This window comes from Lissotriton helveticus, chromosome 3_2, assembly GCF_964261635.1.
Source record: "Lissotriton helveticus chromosome 3_2, aLisHel1.1, whole genome shotgun sequence".
Taxonomy (NCBI): domain Eukaryota; kingdom Metazoa; phylum Chordata; class Amphibia; order Caudata; family Salamandridae; genus Lissotriton; species Lissotriton helveticus.
In genome coordinates this window covers 194,248,072-194,270,053 of record NC_136062.1, presented here as the reverse complement: position 1 = coordinate 194,270,053, position 21,982 = coordinate 194,248,072, and the positions used below count along the sequence as shown (strand labels likewise).

At 45.6% G+C, this 21,982-nt stretch overlaps 1 protein-coding gene across 10 annotated transcripts in view; it reads right to left on the bottom strand.

The window, feature by feature from the left end:
* NEO1 (neogenin 1) overlaps nucleotides 1–21,982 on the bottom strand; it is a 577,741-nt gene that overhangs the window by 197,536 nt on the left and 358,223 nt on the right. For all 10 annotated transcript variants that reach the window (XM_078685036.1, XM_078685045.1, XM_078685037.1 and 7 more), the window contains exon 5: nucleotides 7,445–7,581. In XM_078685036.1, coding sequence (XP_078541162.1) covers nucleotides 7,445–7,581 — 137 coding nt within the window. The remainder of the gene's footprint in view (nucleotides 1–7,444; nucleotides 7,582–21,982) is intronic.

The following is a 21,982-nucleotide window of genomic DNA, read 5'->3' as shown; positions in this document are numbered from 1 at the left end:
CCTTGTTAAATGGTACTATAGATGAAGTAGCAGTCCTTTTTCAAAAGGAGAGATAATAAAGGAGTCTGGCTGAAAATCTGCTCTCTAATAATGATGAAAAGTCCTAAGTCAATTTAAGAATAGAAGGAGTGACATCCCTGGAAAGTGAATAAGGCCAGGAATATTTAGAATCAGACATACCAAGCGGGTATCTGGAATTGAACAAGTTCTGAAGTGGCGAGTGACCAGAATCAATTTGGTATTTTAGCACATAGATCTGTTTCGACTTTGAAATGTCCTTCAATGCGGACCTTCTGGAGTTTTTTGGTGCCTTGCTAGTTAGCCAGTCATTGAAAGTGAACATGCTGTCACAGTAAATAACAGACATCAAAGGAAAATGCTGTGATTTTTATTAAGACGAAGAGTCAACCGGGGGTCTTAGGACAGTCCTTCGAGTTTCTATGATCAGCAGAGTCGGCCCTCTTACCTCACTCCCATGTCCTTTCAGAAGTGGAATCCAGTCATCTTAATTGTTGCCATTGGAGCCAGATTTTGTACTTCCTTCTAGAGTCCTCATTCAAAAGGTCAGACAGCGCTTGCACGTTCACGGAAATGAGAATATGGAAGGCACACAATACAGAGACTGGGTGGATCAAAAACATACATACATACATACATACATATATATATATATATATATATATATATTTGTTTTTACACAAGGGCTTTGTAAAAACTGTGGTGGCTTTCTAATGAAAGAAGCATTAACTTCTTGACCGCAAAGGGTATAAAACCAACTAAAAACACCTAAAATCGTCAATGAAGATTCACAAAAGGGTTTTCAGTGAAAAGAGCCCTGCATAGGCCAATCTCAGTGCTCAGGATCACAGGAAAAGGAACCCAAAAAAAAATACTGGAGGAAAGTGCTTTCCTAAAGGAACATTACAGTATTTCAACTTTTGAGGCTGCAGCCTACATACCTGTGCTGTCCCCATTTCCTTGTATTTTTCCTTTAAAAAAGGTTTCTGAATTATGTGTTCTGGAAACTGCATCGTAAGTAGTGACCTATTGCATTAAGAATTCAAGTTTTTCTTTTTTTTAAAGAACAAAAAAAAATTGGAAAACAGTCTGTAGATAGGTTTCCAAAGTTATATTTCATTTTTTCATTAGGCCTCAGAGGCTTTGCAAAATGTTTCAAATAGAAAAAACATACATATTTGGACTTCTGGTCAGTTCATCTACTCATCCGTTGAGGGGTCATTCAAGTTTTGCTTCCTGCTATCACCACACACATCAGTGGGTCACTTCGTAACCAGTTGTCTTACACTGAGAGTGAGTGCATTTTGCTTTATCACATGCACAGCTGTATAAAAGAAGTGCATTTCAGGGGATGGGTTTATTTGTATTTCTTTATATGTGTACCATTAATAAATAAACAAAAAATTAAGACAACTTTCTCAAGGCCAGACCAACTGACTTTGCCAGTGCTTTTGTCGATTTTTACCTTAAGAAAAAAGTATTTTTACATACTGGCATGCATTTTTACAGTGCTCTGGGCTCCTACTTGTGGACAGATCTAATCACTACTCAGGATGATTAATAAAGACACCCTAGAGGAGAACAATGATATGCAAAATTCAGCACATTAATAAGAACCACACAATCCAATCATTTACCTGCCATTACAGATGCAGCAAAGGAAGGAACAAATCAGCCTATTCCATCACTTTTGCTGCCACATGTGGTTATGTTATGTTAAATTTCTAAAGTGCACGTTCACCTGCTGGTGTCTTGGCGCTGGAATTGGTTGTGGAATAACCAGTGTCAGAAAAGTTGAGTCTAATTGTGCGCTTGAGTGAAAAGCCATGTCTTCAGCATCTTTCGAAATCGCAGAAAGTCTGTTTCGAGTTTTATAGAAGTAGGCAAGGAGTTCCAAAATTGGGGGCCCTGTATTGAAACCGTTACTCTCCTGTCTGTTTGCGTCTGAATCTGGGGACTACAAATAGATTCATGTGCACGGACCTTATCCTTAAGGAACATGCAGATGAATCTATTGGTAGTCCCCAGGGGAGGTATTTGAAAATTCTTGAAGATATATACTTGGGTCCAATGCAATGTATAACTTTAAACGGGATGCAACCTGTTTTGAACCGAGAGCACTGCTCCACCGGGAGCCAGTGAAGTTCTTTCAGCAGTGGTCTGATGTAACATCGTCTGTCTTGTTGGTAAATAATTCTTGCAGCTTGATTCTGTATCATCTGCAGACGGTGTTTCTGAAGATACATCGCATTTCCATAGTCAATTTTTGATAGAATCAGGGCAATAGTAATTTGGATTCTGATTTTCTGCAGTTTCCGGAGTTGGAAAAAGCATGCTGAGATAAATGAACCAATCTGTGTGCTCATGGAGAGATCTGAGTCTATCTGCATGCCCAGGCTTTTAATCGTGGTCTTCGGGGTGGGTACAGAGTCTAACTCGAGGGGCTAGTGTGCAGGAGTCCAATGCAAATGTTTGTTTGGGGGGATAATGATTTCTGTTTCTTATTAATTCAGTTTTAACTGATTGCTATTCATCAAAGTCTTGATGAATAGCATGGAACTTCTAAGAAAATCCTCAGATTTTGTTGACTCTTTAATGGTGAAGATCAGCTGCATATCGTCAGCATAGTTGTAAATCTTAATCCCCATCTGAGGAAGACTAGACATGAGCAGGCGAATGTAAACATTAAAGAAAATCGTAGAAAGCGAGGAGCCCTGCGGAACTCCACAGCTCATTTTTACAGTACTTGATTTGTAGGGTGAAAGCCACACCGATTGCCTATGGTCCTCTAAAAAAGATTTGAACCAACTCAAAGCAGCGCCTCTGAGGCCAGCTGCATCGATACGGTGCATGTGGTAGAGAGATAGAAACGCATCTAACAGTTCTATCATATACACACCTATATTGCAGATGCAGAAACAAATCTGACTGCCCCCAGCAGGAAGAAAGCTGGCAGGTGGGTATAAAGAACAGACAGCAGGAGAAGGGCGGGATTGGGTAAAAAAGAACAGAGAGGGAGGAGGGTGAGAGGTGGATAAAAAGAACACAGAGCGATATGGTTAAAAATAATGGACAGTGGGATGATTAAAAAGAATGGCCAGTAGAAGTTGGAGTGAGGGTAAGGGTCAGTAAAAAGGACTGGCAGCGGGAGTATAAAAAGAATAGACAGTGGGAGTAGGGCGGGTATGTAAAAAGAATGGACAGCAGTAGGGCGGACAGGTGGGTAAAAAGAGTTGACTACAGGAGTAAGGTGGGTGGGTAAAAAGAATGGACAGCGGGAGTAGGGCAGGGATGGGTAAAAATAACAGACAGTGGGAGTAGGGTAACTATTGGTTAAAAAGAACGGATAGCTTAGGTGGGGTGTGGTTAAAAAGAACAGACAGTGGAATTAGGGTGGGGGTAGGTAAAAAAAAAAAAGACAGACAGCAAGAGTAGCTAAAAAGATGGTAGCAGTATGGCCAGGTGGGTGGGTAAAAAGAACAGACAGCATCAAAAAGAAAGGACAGTGGGAATATTTAAAAGTAACATAAAGCTAGTGTAGAGCAGGGGTGGGTAAAAAGAACGGACAGATGGAGTAGGGTGGGAGTGGGTAAACAGAACAGACAGCAGGAGAACTTTAAAAGAATGGACAGTGCGAGTAATGCGGGCAGTTAAAAATTACAGATGGGCGTGGCCAGTAGCTGTACATGGTGGACACATCTTGAGATGGCTTCTCAGCCCACGTGGCCTTCCCCTGCTTTAATCTGACATCCATTTCCATTTGGTGGGGGGACCCATACCCATGCTCCGGGGCGGTTGTGCAGCCGAGAGGCCCCCTCTCGCTACAGGACTCCATGCGACCTACCGAACTGTGCCTGGGTCAGGAAGCCTGGAGACGCAGCCCGCGATGCCTGAGCGGCCTCCTGTGATCGGCTTGCAGGGTTTTGGAAGGCAGAGACGGCGCTGGTCTGCGCCTGAAGACGAGGTGACGGTGGCCGCATTCAGAGCGGCAGGAGCTCTTGAGGGGTGCGAGCGAGCCCAATTCCAGGGACCACCAGCCTTACTGGCACTGTTGAAGTGCAGCATCTCCCATGGTCAGTCAGACGGAAGAGAGGACGGGCTGCCAGCCACGGGGACAAGTTGTGAGAGCGGCGGAGTTGAGGGACAGTGGCGTGGAGGCCCCCTGAGGTGAGGGGTGGGGGCAGTAAGAGGTGAAAAGGGCACATGAGCGTGTGTCCCCACCTCTTGTCCACCATACGCCCGCAGCTTGTCGGCATAGCTACTGAATATTTTGTTACTTGCATGCTGGTAATTGACCCTGCCACCAGAATGACTGACCTATGCCCCCTAGTAAGTAAGTAAGTAAACTGAGCTTATAAAGCGCATGGTTACACTGACCAGTGTGTCCCCGCGCTATAGTACCAGCCTTACACAGCCTCCCTTGTCATCATATATCCCATTCCCCAGAACAAAACCTCTCCCGCCAACCCCCTAGGGAATAAGTAGGTTTTCAGCTCTTTACGAAAAGCCAACTCTGATGTTTCCAACCGGAGCATCAGAGGTAATCTATTCCATTGTTGTGCTGCCAGAAAGCGAAACGAGCGCCCTCTCACTCTCGCTCTTCTGATCTTGGGGACCTTAGCCTGTCCCGCCCGCTAGATCTCAGTTGCCGGGTCGGATTGTATAGGGTTAGCAGGTTCTGGAGATAATGGGGTCCTTTCCCCCGTGTGATCCGATGGCTCACACATAGGGCTTTGAACTGCACTCGTTCTTTAACTGGCAGCCAGTGTAGTGTCTTCAGAGCTTTCTTGGAGGGACCTCTCTTTGGCAGCATCAGCACCAGACGGGCTGCTGCATTCTGTATGCGCTGAAGCCTCTGGATTCACCTCGCATTTGCTCCCAGATAGAGGGCATTACCTTAGTCCAGCCTCGAAGTAACCAAGGCATGGACTAAGGATTTCCTAGCTATTGTAGGTAATAAATCCAGAGTCTTCCTGAGGCCCCGCAAGATGCCAAAACAAGTGCCTGCAACTCGTCTAGTGTGGTACTCGAACGAGATTTTAGAGTCAAGCCATACCCCCAGATTCCTAACTTGTTCACTGGGTGAGGGTAGAGGGCCAAGCGTCTGAGGCCACCACGCTGAAGTCCATACTGACGGCGCCTTCCCAACAATCAGCACCTCTGTTTTATCACTGTTTAATCTGAGACAGTTGCTGGCCATCAAGACAGCTAGTTCTTGTAAACAAGAGGAGAAATTACTGGCTGCACTCTCAGCTGGTTGTGCCAAAGCCACGACCAGCTAAGTGTCGTCTACATATGACACAACTTCCACCCCATATTTATCGGTAATCTCTGCCACTGGCGCCACATAAAGATTAAAAAGCGTAGGGCTAAGGCTGGACCCTTGAGGGACCCCTTGATTCAGGCTTATGGCTTTTGACCTATATGGTCCTTGTGCTACTTGGAAACTACGATCATGAAGGAAGGATTCCAGCCATTCCCACGCCTTACCAGCTACTCCTCCCCTTTTTAGACACTGCAGCAGAGTGTGATGCACTGCAGTGTCAAATGCGGCACTTAAGTCAAGTAAACTTAGTGCCGCCGTTTGACCCTCATCCACGTGTCTGCGTAGAGTCTCGGTGGAGAAGAGCAGAGCTGACTCCGCCGAGTGGAGTGCACGAAAGCCAGATTGCGTGGGATGGAGCAACTTATAAGTATCAATATGGGCTGTCAGTTGTTGATTAACAACCTTCTCCGCAATCTTGGCGACGTAGGGTAAAAGCGAGATAGGGCGCACTTGAAATCACAGTTCCAATGTTTCTTTAAGCCCTTTGGCTGCATGTAAAGGAGGATAGCTTGGAAACGGACCAAATAAACAAGTTTGCGCTTCCAGGCCTTCTTCATTTACAAGATTTACATGTCTTTATTGAGACATTTGTGACCCCCTCTACCCCCGCCGGGAATACATTCAAGTACCCGATGGGGCTGAGCCCCCCAGTTTGAAGACCTCTACTCTAGGGTAAAGAATCTGCAGCTACAAGTCTCTATCAAATATCTATATTTTGGAAGCACTTTTTTTATTATAAACCTTTTTGCGCATTTTTTAGCAGCCTATCTTAAACAGTTTGTAATGCCAGTTTAAAATAACGACTTGTATATTCACAGTGCCTTCTGTTACAGACTGGAACCGTGTAGCACTAAACATACACAAGTCACTAGTCTCTACAGCACCAACCAGGATTTAGTTCTGTAGCTATCTGGTTACACACACACACACACATACATCTGCAGTGCATTAACTAATGGAGGTTTTCCAATGTACAACCGTGTGTTTCTCACTGATAAACTCAACTGCAATTTATTTTTCATTTTAACGCTGCATTATTTTATATGTAGTTACCTGATGGTGAAAGATCAAAAAAAATGTACAGAATCTTTTTCCCCCCACACTTTTGCCTCCAGCCCACCCCCGCCACCACTGCTTCACAGTTCCCATACGTTTTTTTAAAGCACTTCAACGGCTTCTCAAACACATGCATGAACACGTACACAGCAAAACCAGAAACCACCTTGCACTCCCAGTGCTGGCTTTTCACCACCCGAGTGAGCGCTAAAAATCCACCTATCTGTCCAAAAGCTACACCCACATTCATGTTGGTAAATTTATTTATTTATGTATTTAGTTATTTATTTATTCAATTTATATAGCAAATCGAGTAACACTCCGTCATTGGCCTTGCCCTCTCCATGGAAGAGTGGTAGTGCACCGGAAGATGACATGATCAAAAAATGCACCATAGCAGAAAATTATTTCTCGATATACCATATTATGTTAAATAAATAGCGAGATGGCTCTGTTTTTATAAGCTGTATACTTTGCAGTTTTCAATCAGGGTGGGGTAGTTCAGCCACTTAATCTACTGCGGTCACATTGAGTCGGGTACCATGTGAAGTGCTCTCACGAATGTCAGGGATGAAGACAACGTCGGGATATTTAATTGGTCTGCGCCTTAGACGTTGCTTAGCTATTGGATACCACTGGCCAGACTTTCAGCACGGTGCCCAATCCAAGCGCATAGAAGTCAAAGCTGAGGCAGAACAGCACACGATGGACAGAAGTCTGTGCTCCCAGGCCGGAGGCAGTGAACAGAGGTACAATTCTGTACAAGAGAGGGGCGGAATGAGAGGGTCAAAGGGTCATTGGCCGAGTGCACTGCTCGAGAGATAGATATGATTAGCACCGAGGGGCCACTCCAGCCGGTCAACGCCTCTTCCAAGGCGAACCCCGCTCCGATGCAATTACTGGGAACGATGCGTTGAAAGCTCTCGGCCTGGGACTTGGGTGACAGGAGGACACGCCCCTCTGACGACAGGAGGAAACTGAAGGGCTCTTTGTCATGCATTCTGGCACACGAGCGAGGGGGGGGGGCGGGCAGATGGTACATACCTTGCATGGTCAGATCCGCTTGGGCCTCGATCGTCTCGTTCGCGTTCTCCGCTATGCACGTGTAGGTCCCAGCATCGTCCTCCGTGAGGTCGCTGATCCGCAGGCTTCCTCCCGCCAGGAGCAGCAACCTATCAGAGCTGGAGGCAAGAGCGAAAAGAAGTCAGCTCCTGGGAGCATGCGCAGATAGGATGAACTGTATGCGCCTATGGAAGGGAAAACTCACAGGCAGCAGAGGATCACATGGTGTGCACATTCAATTCAACAATACTACTGACTGTTTTGTCTGTGATACCGTAAGCAGACATCTATTTATTACACTATAGATACACTAGCTTATTTCTCATTTGATTACAAAAGACAATAAAATATCCGTAATACAAGAAAAACAAATAACTGCATGGCCCTAAGTCTTTCTTGGGAGCTGCGGAACAGCAAGGGTGCTTGCTATTGACTCCACCTCAAGCCGCTTTCTTCCCCCACCCCACACTATCTCATTCTTGCATGTTATCTGCACTTCTCCCTTTTCCACGTTCTCCCTTTTCCACGGTTTCCTATCTTTCTCTTGCTCCCTCTTTCCCCCTTTTCTAGCATTCACTCTCTTGACGTAGGTGAAAGTTTCATGGTGAAAAATAAGTCCTGGTCAACAACTTAAAGTGCCAGTGGCCTGCACCCACACACACTGCGAAGGCTGAAAGGTCAGGCATAGCTCAAGTGACACCGATCCTGCACTCAGACTCCAGCAGTGGCATCAGGCACACTGCAATGGTCAGGTAGAGCTATTCCTCGGATATCGAACACCGCACCTCAGTAATGCGCTCACATTTCACTGGTAGTACACCGGATCCAGCTAACATCTACATCTCACAGGCCCAAGTATCACAGCAGACCGGGAATTTTTTATGAACTTTTTTTATAGATTTTTTCGCCATATGGTAAGAACACAACACTGCAAAACGTCACTGTTTTCATAGGATTTATAAAAAGAAAGAAAAAAAAATCACCTTTCCATCCTTGCCACCCTAGCTCTCGATTCTGTGCTCCCTGTATTTCTCTGGCCATTACACAGAGGCGAAATGGGAATAACCCCACCCCACACCGTATCATTTTGTGTTGTGTTGATGTGGCACCCTTAGGCATAGCACTCATCAGAGAACTGAACTTCCACCTCGACAGCCACAGCGACCACACCACCAACCTCCTCGCCAACATCGGACTGAAACAACTAGTCATCACGCAAACCCACAAGGCAGGACACACTTTTGACCCCATCTTCGCAGGAGGAAACAGAACCAACTTCAGCCACACCACGCAACCCCCATGGATGGACCACCACTGCGAACACTTCTCTGTCAACAAACCCAGGCCACCCAAACCACTGGAGCAGAGTCACAGAGGAGCAGCTCAACTCCACCCTCAACTGAGGCATCCCCACTGCCATAACCAGCGCCAACCTCGCAGCCAGAGGACTCTACACCTGGATCTTCAGCTGCGCAGACAAGCTTGCCCGCTATGCAACTCCAACAGACACTGTCACAGGAAAGCCACCTGGTTCACCACCGACCTCCAAGAAACCAGGCGCACCTGCGGACACACAGAGAAGAACTGGCGGAACAACAAGACGACGGAAAACTACACCACCTACAAACACACCCTGACGGAATACCACGAGCACATCAGAAACATCAAACAAACCTTCATCCACAACAGAATCCTCGCCAACGCCAGAAACTCGAAAGAACTATTCAGCGTCATCCAGGAATTCACCAAACCATCCAGCGAAACCACGGACATCACCCCCTCCCAGGACCTCTGTGACCAGATAGAAACATACTTACACCTCAAAATCAAGAACCTCTACGACAACTTCAACCACCAAGCACCAGACGCCACAGCTACCTTGCCCTCAAACACCAGCCAGCCCACCATCGTCTCATGGACACCGGTCACAACCAAAGAGACCACCTCCACCATGAAAGGTATCCACTTGGGGAGCCCCCCCGGATCCCTGCCCACCTCACATCTACCAGAGAGCCGCAATCGCACCAGAACTATGACACACCATTAACACAACCTTCTTGACCAGCACCTTTCCCCGACTACTTGAATCACGCATAAGTCTGACCCTGCTCAAGAAACCCTCAGCTGACCCCACTGATCTCAAAAACGACAGGTCCAACACTCTCCTCCCCTTCACGGCAAAAGTAGAGGAGGAATATTGTCAACGCACAGCTAACAAAGTTCATCGAAGACAACTGAATCCTTGACCCCTCCCAATTTAGATTTGCAGCAACCACAGCACCAAGACAGCCCTACTCGCTGCCACAGATAACATCCGCACCCTCCTCGACCAAGGTTATACCGCAGCCCTGATCCTACACGACCTGTCAGCAGCTTCCAAAAAAGTCTTCCACCGCACAATAACCGTCAGACTACACAAAGCTGGTATTCAAGGAATCGCCCTTGACTGGATCCGGTCGTTCCTCAACGGCAGAAGCCAACAAACCATACTGCCACCTTTCCTCTCCGAACCCACGTAGATCAACTGCGGAGAACCCCAGGGATCATCTCTCAGCCCCACCCTCTTCAACATCTACATGGCTCCCATGGCCGCCATCGTCAGACAACACGACTTCAGCATAATATCCTACAACGATGACACCCAGCTCATCCTCTCCCTCACCAAGGACCCCACCAGACAACTTCCAGGAAGGAATGCAGGACGTCGCATCCTGAATAAGCAACAGCTGCCTGAAACTCAACTCGGAGAAGACAGAAGTCCTCGTGCTCGGGACCACCCCATCAGCCTGGAACAACACCTGGTGGCCCACTGCACTTGGCAGCCCCCCAACCCCCAGGGACACGGCAGAAACCTCGGCCTCATACTCGATACCTTTCTCTCGATGAACAAACAGGTAAACGTTGTCGCGTCCAGCTACTTCAACACCCTTCGCATCCTCCGAAAGACCTTCAAATGGATAACCCAGAGACAAGAAAGACAGTCAGTCACCCACGCACTCATAACCAGCAGATTGGACTACGGCAACACACTCGCCGTCATCAACAAGTCTCTTCTCTGCAAGCTCCAGACAATACAGAACACCACAGCCAGACTCGTCTTCGGTATCCCACAACACAAACACATCAGCCAACACCTATGTAACCTCCACTGGCTCCCCATTGAGAAGAGAGTCACTTTCAAGATACTCACCCACGCCTACAAATGCCTCAACAAAACCGGACCCCAATACCGCAACGAGAGAATCTACTTCCACGTACTCAAGAGAAACCTTTGATCCGCTGACCTCGACGAAACCCCGCACATCCGCAGAGCCAGAACAGGTGGAAGAGGAGCCTTCTCCCACAACGTGACCAAGACCTGGAACGAGCTCCCTATCGACATCAGACGCACCCCCTCCCTGAATACCTTCAGGAAGGCACTCAAGACCTGGCTCTTCGGCTGAATGGAACAGCGGTGTCCCCTCCCACCTCTTACTCCCCCACCCCAGCGCCTTAAGACCCTCAGTGATGAGTGGCACGCTTATAATTCTATGATTGATTTTTTAGAAGAACTGATGCGCTTTTCATTATTTGGCAAGGTTTCTATGCAAAATGGATTCGCATTCCTACTACTGTCCACTCTTCCCTTGTACCACCACGACTAGGGGCAACAGCTTTGATGAGGGATTGAGTGGTTGCTTTAAGTCCAGATGTTGTGTCTAGATGACATATTGCCTATACCTGTGGATCAACGGGAATAGACATACCACATGAATAAAATCGCCAGTCACCAAGTGGCATCTAGTGCAAGATAGGGAATTACTTTTGTCCAGCTCCCAGATTCGTTTAGGAGTCTAATATGTCCTATGGAGATACTAATTAAGCTAAATTAAGTGAAGTGTGGCTAATAGTACTAGGTCTCAAAGACCCATTAGAGCGTCCCTCCAGTCTTATTCCTCAAAAGGGCTTGGATCTCCCTCCCACTTCATTATTAGCGCTGCAAACCAGGGGTGTTTGAGATAAGTGTCTGATATAATCTTGGAAATCCCCCTCTATCCAGCTGTCCAAAGATACATTTGGTCTCTAAAGGGTTGAATTTGGGAAGTACATCGAGTTCTGTTAGCTATGTTTCTTGAGCAAGTCACAATTCCAAGTACCTACAGAATTGCAACTTGGGGTTTGTCTTTCTCCTGCTGAGTTCATATGCTTTCTCTCCTAAACATCACCTAGGTTGGAGATGCTGATGCAATCCCACTTGTTAAACTCTTATACACTGAACGTACATCTTAAAAGCTCATCTATTTAACAGCCCAGCTAGCCCTCAAACTACCAAGATTTTATCAACTTAAGTCTCAGTGACGAAAGAGCTCCCTAGCATTTGGATGCACTCTATTCTGCTTTTCAAATAACATTTGCATTAAAAATTGTTGCATTGGGAGAGCATGTGAATGATCAGTCAAAAAGTCACAATTATGTTACTTGTAGTATCCACTCGCAGTAATGGCATTTTTGAGTGCACATTTTGATTCTTGGGCTGTGCTTTGAACCTGGTTATCTACACTGTGTTCTTGGATAAACAATGCACAGAGCTTGCTCTACCCATTAGGATCTGACGAGAGGACTCAATGTAGTCCTTAGTTTAACATAGTTAGTAAATGTAAATGTAAATGTAGTTGAGCTTATATAGCGCACAGCTACCCGCAGTGGGTTTCCCGGCGCTTGCTTAGGGAACCCTTCCTGGTATTCCCCTGAGAGATAGCAGGGTATCCACAAGGTGAAAGTCAGGCATCCCGCCGCGAGGGGCCGTTGTGGAGATTAAGCAAGCTATTGCCCAGAGTCGCAGAGTGTGAACCCGTGAGTCGAGGAGGCACCGGGGCGAGAATTATCGAGTCCGTGGAATTTTTAGCCCAAGACCCGCCGAGGCGGGGAATTGAACCCTGGTCCAGGACCGATCTCAGCTTCCGGGTCTGCTGCCTCTAACCCCTGAGCCACACTTCTCCACTAGCTAATAGCTAGTAGCTAATGTCATTCCATCGAAGGTTACTGTGCCGCCCTCAGGACTGTTTAAATCAACCAAATTATAATTTAATATTGATTTCTTCTTGGTGGAGGACACCTCACTGCTGAAAATGTGTTAAAGGCGAATCAATTTGTGGATTGGGGAACCAACATGTCTAGTTCGCTGCCTCTGTGGGTCGGGAGCCAGGGTACTACTGTAAAGCTTTCGAACAGTATCCTTAGTCACCTTTCACAATCGGGCAAGTGACCTGCCTCAAGAGGCATCTAATAGGAACTAGAATTCTGTAAACTGTAGGTGCAAAACAGCAGCCTCAAACCAATCAGTAAAACAAGGGTGACCTTCAACCCGCCAGCCAAGAGGGTGGCTCTAAGCCGCCAGCGCAAGGGGGCGGTCTTCAACCTGCCAGCGCAAAGGGGCGGTCTTCAACCTGCCAGCGAAAGGGGGCGGTCTTCAACCTGCCAGCGAAAGGGGGCGGTCTTCCATCTGCCAGCGAAAGGGGGCGGTCTTCAACCTGCCAGCGCAAGGGGGCGGTCTTCAACCTGCCAGCGCAAGGCGGCGGTCTTCAACCTGCCAGCGCAAGGCGGCGGTCTTCAACCTGCCAGCGCAAGGGGGCGGTCTTCAACCTGCCAGCGCAAGGGGGCGGTCTTCAACCTGCCAGCGCAAGGGGGCGGTCTTCAACCTGCCAGCGCAAGGGGGCGGTCTTCAACCTGCCAGCGCAAGGGGGCGGTCTTCAACCTGCCAGCGCAAGGGGGCGGTCTTCAACCTGCCAGCGCAAGGGGGCGGTCTTCAACCTGCCAGCGCAAGGGGGCGGTCTTCAACCTGCCATCGCAAGGGGGCGGCCTTCAACCTGCCAGCAATAGCCAACACAGCAATTCAAGAGAAAATCATTCAACCAGAAAGTGGTCTCTAACTCAACAGTACAAGAGAAGTGCCAGTAACAATAGTGCACAAAAACAGCAAAATAGCACCCTGGCTACAAAGAACAGAAGCTAAAGAACAGAAACATTTCCATAACAGTTCTAGAGAGTACCCAAATCCCCTTATTATACCAGAGCACCAGCCTACCCAATGCATGGAAAAAGCAAGAAAAACTGAACTTAAAAGTGATGAAAGAAATCTAACACTGACAATTATAAGACAGTGATCTGAGTGAAGATACAAGAGTGATCGAGAGCAGCAAAAGCCCAGTCCTCAGCAGCACAAGACAGAAGAACAATGCCCTAAATTCTGCCTGCACAGTACAAGATACACTCTTGAGCCCAACATAACAAGAGAATAACAAGAACCCAGCTTTCAGAAGGACATGAGAGATCCCGAAACCCACTCTTCAGAAGAGCAAGAAAGGAGCCTGAACACAAGACATAGGTTCAAAAGAGACAACAGAATCCGGCACACAAAAAAATGAAATCAGAATTAGGTCATGATAATAAATCCCCAACACATAACAGCTTACTACAGCAAAGAGTCAATATAAATATCATTTTAGGTAAACCATTAAAGAGATTTTTGTTGCTCATTACATTGTGAATGTACAGCAGTCAACGTGAAACAATGCAATAGAGTATACCACTTCAAGGGAGCTTCCTTGAGCCTCAGCCAGAGCAAGTGATTGGCCAAAACCACACAAACTTACAGGTGAGCGCCCCAAGGCTCCAGGTTACATAAAAGCAGCTATATGGTCAATCCATTTGGATGCAGTTACAGAAAGTCAAAACTAGGATCTTGAAAGGAAACTGAAGATAAAAGCATGAACAAGAATTGACAATGCCAATAGGTCTGGTTTATGAATGAAAGTGTCTGTTATGTCCCTGATGGATTTAGGCACTCAATAATGAATCATACATGTATTCTGTCACTCATCTTTGCACCTATGCATCCATTCACTGACTTATTCTTGCACCCCCCCTGATACAAAAGAAATCAAACACAAAAAATAAACAACATAAACAAGATCAATTAAAAGAATACAAGTAAAAAAAGGATATGCTTGCAATAATGAAATTAAACATAGCATCAAGTGTCTTTCTTGATGAGGTATTGAAAGGAAAAATTACTTACCTGAAGACAGTTCTGCATCGTAGGAATCTTCATTGGAGTCATAAACCTTGAATAATTCTGTGCTGCCTGCACAGATTCCGGAACACCTCCAACATACATTCAGTATCCAGGAAAATATCTGCATAGTGTTAATCTCTGGACGTTATTTTCCATATGAATTTCAGTTTAGACTGTCTAAAATGTATTTTACTGTAGATTACTGTAGAAGATTATCAGAACACATCTACTAGAAAGAAGTCCCTTTTAATATTTGCAACACATTGCCATAGAAAAAAAGATGCCCTTAAGAGAAACAGCATGACAGGAAAATACAGCCTGATGGGCTAAACACGGAATGCCTAAAAAAATATGGCCTGTACCTTTAGGCGCCCTAGAGAGACCCTATCTCACAGGCCACTGTAGCAGCAGTTAGCCTCTGAGCATCAGTTCTTAGCACGCAAAAAACAAAGGGTATAAATATAACCTGATTGTCGGGGAGCAGGGAGGGTGTTTAATACTTCAATGAAGATTCCTATGATGCAAAACAATGTCTACAGGGAAGTTACTTTTCCTTCTGCATCAGAGTACCTTCATTGAATCGTAATCCATGAATAGAATACCAAGCTAAAGAGAAAAACTCTGTTTAGCGTCTGTCAGAGAATTATTAACATACCCTGTGAGACCAACATCGTTTGGCTCGAGTCATATCAAATTGAAGTAGAGGAATAGATTCATGAGGACAAGAAACTATTTGAACACATTTCTTAATGTTTCTTGTTCAAATTTAGACTCAGCGTTATTATCCATGTTTAGACAGTGATGTCTCGTAAATGTGTGTAGGAAACTTCAAGTGGCAGCCTGGCTTATGTCTGAGTTAGGGACATGTTTCATCCAAGCTGAGGTTGCAGCTTTAGCCTTTGTTGAGTGACCTTTTGGCAGAGGTTTGTTTGCCATTTGGTAACAGAGAATTGCAATTTAGATTTTGCAATGGACTTCGTCTTGTCTATCAGTGTCCTCTCGTTTGGAAAAAGGTACGCAGTGTGATAGATTATTTGATATGAAACTCAGACTACCTACGGCAAAAACAAAGAATATGTACGAAAATATGAAAGACTGTAAAGGGTTAAACAGAGGAAAGAGCCTGCAATCACTAACTCTATGAGCTGAGTTGATGGAAACAATAAAGGCAGTTTTCCATGGCAAGTGTTGCAGAGTCGCCTTCAGAACAGTTTCAAAAGGAGGACCCATTAGCTTTGATAAGGATCTCTTTACTGGTAGGAAAACCTTTTGAGTCCTTTCAAAGAGTCTTTAACTACATGCATCTTGAAAAAAATATAGTTGCATCTGTGTTTTCCTCAAAGCAGTGATGGTTGCTAAATAGACCCTAATCGAGGCCAACTGGATTCCTGATTGGAGAAGGTATAATGAATAAGGTAGGATGATGTTTTTCTACACAGTAATAGGATCATGGTTCCTACCATGACACCATAAGCAGAAACGTTTCCATTTAAAGGCAAAGCATGCTCTAGTGGAAGGGCATTTAGACACTCTCAAAACGTTCATTTAATCTGCTGGAAGACTTATATGACTATATTGTGTGACCTCAGAAATCATGCTGCAAAATTCAATGATGGAATGGAGAATTCTGCCTTGATGTTTGGAGCGGAGTTCTGGGCCGAGTGGCAGACGTTTGCGCTGAGCTATGGATAATTGCAGGAGATCGGTGTACCACCACTGTCTCAGCCAATCTGGAGCTATTAGTATCAATATGATAGGAGACCTGAATACATTCTATACACTCACGGGATCAGCACAATTGGTGAAAAGGCATACACACAAATGGAGTTGACCAATCTATCAAAAGGGCACTGCCCAGGTACTGTGGTTCTAGAACCCTGGATGCGTAGTCTGGGCAATTTATGTTTTGGATGGAGGCAAATGAATCTAGTTTTGGTGTGCCCCAATCTTTGAAGATGGATACCACTGTCTCATTGTTAGGGACCCACTCGTAATTCTCTTCGTGGTAACTGCTGAGGAAATTCACCTCTACATTTTGAATGCCTGAGATATGAAAGGCTGTGATAAAAAGTCCTCTTGCTAGAGACTAATGCCACATTGCTTGAGCTCGAAGAGAAACGGTCTTGACCTTGTTTCACCTTGTTCATTTATATAAAACATTGTAGTGCAAAATGCAGCTGCACGCCTTCTTAAGAATGTTCCCAGACGCTCCTCAGCCAAGGCTGCCTTACATGACCTTCACTGGTTGAGTATCCCTGAACGTATCAAATTCAAGGCACTCTGCTATATGTTCAAGGTTAAGCAAGGCAGTGCCCCAGCCTACCTCCAAAAGCTGATAACACCCTATAAACCCTTACGGCCATTAAGGTCATCAGACATGGGAAATTTTACCATGCCAAGATGGAAGCTGACAAAGATGGGAGGTCGCTCCTTTTCCACTCTAGGACCTAAATATTGGAACTCACTCCCTTTGGCTCTAAAATTAAAGACCAATTTGTTCCGCTTCCGTAAGGCCTTAAAGACACTGCTTTTCACTCAACGTGCCTAATAGTCTGCTGTAGCTCAAATCAGGTGAAGTTGCCTCCTTCTTCTTTAGTCTATCCCTTGCGCCGGGAAACCCACTGTGGGTAGCTGTGCGCGATATAAGCTTAAAAATAAATAAATAAATAAAATAGTGGTGTTTGTCTGTCTGAATTATGATGTCTTTGAAGAAAAGCTTTGAGAGCTAGGTGAACAGTTGTCAACTTAGGCAGATTTATAATGTTGGACTGTTGTTTTCGAGACAAAAATCCTTGAATGTCAAGAAGCGCCTGTGATAATAGTTTGAGCTGGTGTTGGTTTCTGAAAGGGGACTCCTGACCGAAGGTCGTGATAGTTGGCACACCATGAGAGAGATTGAAGTGCATTGACTAAGAGGAGAATTCGATCTTCCTAGAGACCCGTCTTCTGTGACCAGTGATCTTGCACACACTTTGTTTGAATTGCTAATACTCTATCCTCCGAAATATACACTCTTTCTTTTTCCGTGTTTAAAGTTGCTCCCCAAAAAGTGAGACACTGCACTGGAGTGGATATTGATTTTTCTGCATTGACCTGCAGGCCTAGTGATGCCAAGAGAGGAGTTGTTGTGGCGTAGTCTTGTTTAGCTCTGTGTAAAGAATCTGCTCTTATTAGTCAGTCATCCAGGTATGGTGAGGGATGATCGGAATGTGGAAGTACGTATCCTGGGGGTCTACTGCACTAAGCCAATTGTTCTTCCTTACGTGTGGTAAGATTTGGTGCAGAGTTAGCATGCTGAAATTTTCTTTCTTTATGAATTTGATGAGGAACCGGAGGTCCAGAATTGGCCGAAAATGGTTCATTTGATTTTTCTTTTGGACAAGAAAGCATCTCAAATAAACCCCTTGGTTTTTCTGATATTGTGCAACTTTCTCTATTGCTTTCTTTTGTAGTAATAGGGACGTTTCCTTTTTGAGGTTGTCCTAATGGGCTGTAGTGACCTGCTATGGAGGCACTAGTGGTGGAGAACTTGAAAAGTGAAGAGAGTAGCCACTTCAAATGATGTTTACAACCCATTTGTCCGTTGTGATCTTTTTCCGCTGTTCCGGGAAAAATGTCACCGCTCCCCCCACAGGAAAGGAAAACCCTGGAGGGGCTGTGTACCTCACTTTATTTGGAGAGAAAGGTTTAGCCCTTTGCCTGAGAGGGCTTGAAATCTGCTCTGGAATTGCCTATGAGATTGCCTTTGTTGTTGCTGCTACTGTTAAGGCCATGTAGGGGTTTGAACCCTACGATAGTAGCCTCGTTTGTATCCAGGTTTAAATTGTTTAAAGACCCACTTTTGATCTTCAAACATGACTGCTTTTAGTGTCTCAGCTTTGTTTTTCATGCGTACTATCTCCTCTTCTGTGCGTTGTCCAAAGAGAGATGACCCCGAAAATGTCAAATTAGCAATTTTCAATTCTGAGTCAGGTTTCAAGAACAAAGTCTTAACCAAGATGTAAGCTCAATGACAGCTCACGTGGAAGGCAGTGGCTGGCAGTTCTACAGAGTCCACTGCAGCACTGATGGTCTGATTAGAGATGAGAGCCCTCTTCAACTATCTCCAGGTAGTCTTGCGGTCATTGGGATGGTATATCATCCATGAACAATTTTGCGATAGTATATTACTACCAGAGCCGCTGAATTGGGATTGAGCAGATGGGTGAAAGCAGTACCGCACATTTTCTTGTCTATAGCGCCCATTCTTTTGCTTTCTCGGTCCAGCAGAGCGGTAGTTTCTGGAGTATAGGTGTGCCTTTTCACTGCAGTCACGATGATTGAATCCGGTTTTCGATCAGATTTGAGAAAATCTGGATCTTGTTGTGGAGGCTTTTATTTTTTAAGTAGCCTCAGTGTTGCCTCCTTAACAGTCGCAGGATTTAGGAATTTCTCCTGTATGATCTCCATGAGACCAGGACGAAGTGGGAGAAGAGGTCTAGATGGAGTTCTGGACTTAGAATCTCTAGTATTACTGACACCAAAGGTTGAGGAGCAGTAACTTGAATGTTAAGTTAAGTAGGTCTCCCACAAGAGCATCTAGGAATGTCAGAATGTCTTCCACTGGTGAAATTCTAGATGGTGACTGGGCCAGAGAAGTGGGCATATACAAAGAATCAGTATCTGGTGATGTTGTTTTTGTGGATGGTGTTATGGTGATACTGTTTTGGAGGAGGCGTTTTAATTGATGATGGAGCCTTCATTTGCTAATTGGTCACCTTGAGGTCGCCCTATTGCACTGTCGTACAGGAGAAAGATTTAAGGGCTGCAAGTACACTTGAAAAGGATCTTCTGAAGGTATAGTAGGATGAATTGGTGGAAGATTTTTGTCTGAAGCGACAGTGGGGAAACGTAGCCTTCAGCCATTTGCTGTTAATGTTCCATCATCGTACAAGCTGCAATATTTGTTATGTCATCATGAACACCAAGGTATGCTTTGCGAACAATCTTTGAGACTAAACAACAGGTTTGCTATTTCGGGAATTAGTTAAAAGTTAGCGTAGTGCTTAGAGATAACTTGAAAGTGTTAAGACCATACTAAATCAATAACAATTTTAGAGTTTTTGTTACTGTTAATACATTTTCCATAACATGTTTCACTGCAGTCCCTTTCATATTCTGTGTTGTTACAATACACATTATGAAAATGTTTAATAAATGTCCCATTTCTTTGGCAAACCTCAAGTGTGTTATTCATTAACGAAAGAGAATATGTAGTTCCACTGTGTCTCTAAGCTAAGCACATCTTGTGGGATAACAACCAAAAAATAATTCCTACAAAGTATTGCTCTGTGGGTTGAGTATGAGTTGCAGTCCAACTGGATTTCTAATTTATATTGGCACATTGACAAAGTCCTTGAACCAAGAGGTTAGAAATCGGACCCCCTGCGACTTTGAGGGGGAGGGTGGAACACAGCACTCACAAGTGCAATATAGCAACAAAAAGACCCTTCCACTGTATGCCTCATAAACACCAAAATGGAAGCAAAGAATCTGGGCGCCATAATAGATTCCAACCTCTCACTCCAAGTGCCTTCAATACCATGATGATACAGCACTAGATCTTTCTTCGCCTGGAATTCCCCTGAAGGGTCCACGGTTCAAGAGCTCTAGTACTGTTGCATTTCAACTATGCCAATGGAATATACATTGACTGCAATGAATTTAGAATACCCAAATTTGACAAGTGCTAAACCTGAGCTGACATGACCACAATTACATTTCCCCTAAAGCTCTAAGCTACCTTCTGGCAGCAAAATGAATCTAATTTAAAGCTCTCTGCATTGCCCAGCGCGTATTTCAAGGAATAGGACCCATATTTCTACAGTCAAAATCGAGACTATGATATTAGAGGATCGACCCAATATAGACTGTTGTTCGCTTTTCATCATCACATGTTTTACAGTAACACGGCTGGGAGGAAGCTCCTTTTCTACAAAGATATGGAAGCTTAGTAACATCATCCCAAGACCAATAAGGAAGACCACTTAGCAGCTACAATGAAAAAAAGCATATATAAATTAATTGCTGTTAACTAAATGTACTCTTAACTAGCCTCACCTTACAACTAGCCTGCATCTGCAAACTGTGATCCTGTTTCTCACGCTATACGATCCTCACCTCTTATAATAATGTGCTACAACATGCCTTCTGCAACATGATTGAAGCACTCCTCCAAGTCAGAGGCACCACATCAAAGCACCACATGAAAAAGCTACACCCCAACCCACATTTTTCTATCTGTGCAGACCAGAACAGGGCACTCTTACTTATCCGTCTCCAATTGATAAGTCTACATGACACCGTTCGCCAACATCGTCCGTTCGTACAACCTCAACATCATCTCATACGCCAACAACACCCAGCTGATCCTCTCCCTCACCGAAGACCCCGCCACCGCCAAAACCAACTTACACGAAGGAATGAAGGCCTGGATGAAGAACAGTCACCTGAAACTGAACTTGGACAAGACTAGGTCCTCATCCTCTGCTCCCCATCCTCTGCTCCACCCCCTGCGGCCACCTGGGGCGACTCCTGGTGGCCGGCCTCGCTGGGAGTTGCACCGACACCCATTGACCACACACGCAACCTAGGGTTCATCCTGGACTCATCACTGTCAATGGTCCAGCAAGTCAACGCCGTCTCCTACTCCTGCTTCAACACCCTCCGCATGCTTCGCAAGATCTACAGATGGATCCCCACCGGAACCAGAAGAACGGTCACCCAGACCCTCGATGCAGGAACAACGGCCAAACTCCAGAAGAAACTTCAACACATACAGAACGCCTCCGCACGCCTCATCATCGACATGACCCGCCACAGCCACATCACTGCCCACCTGAGGGAACCTGCACTGGCTCCCCGTCAACAAGAGGATCACCTTCAAACTCCTCACCCACGCTCACAAAGCACTCCACGACGCCGGACCAACATACCTCAACAAACGACTCACCTACTACACTCCCAACTGCCAGCTTCGCTCCGCTGACCTCGCCCTTGCCATCGTTCCACGCATCCACTGAACGACCACCGGTGGCAGATCCTTCTCCCACCTCGCGCCAAGACATGTAACTCCCTCCCAACCCACCTGCGACAGACCCAGGACCTGCTAACTTCAGGAGAATTCTCAAGACCTGACTGTTTGAACAGTAGCAGTCCCAGCCCCCACCCCCCCCCCGCCCTCCACCACCCTCAGCGCCTTGAGACCCTCACGGGTGAGTAGTGCGCTCTACAAATATTGGATTGATTGATCCACACACACACACCTTGAAGCCTCATAAGCAGTGATAAAGCACTATACAAATTCCACTATAGTACAATATTACCCTTCATATATTTGTCTGGGTGCCTCTATTTGTGAAGGACCTGCCCCAGTACTCCAGCGATGCAGAGGAAGGGCAACATTCCTTGAGCAGTTAATAAAACAG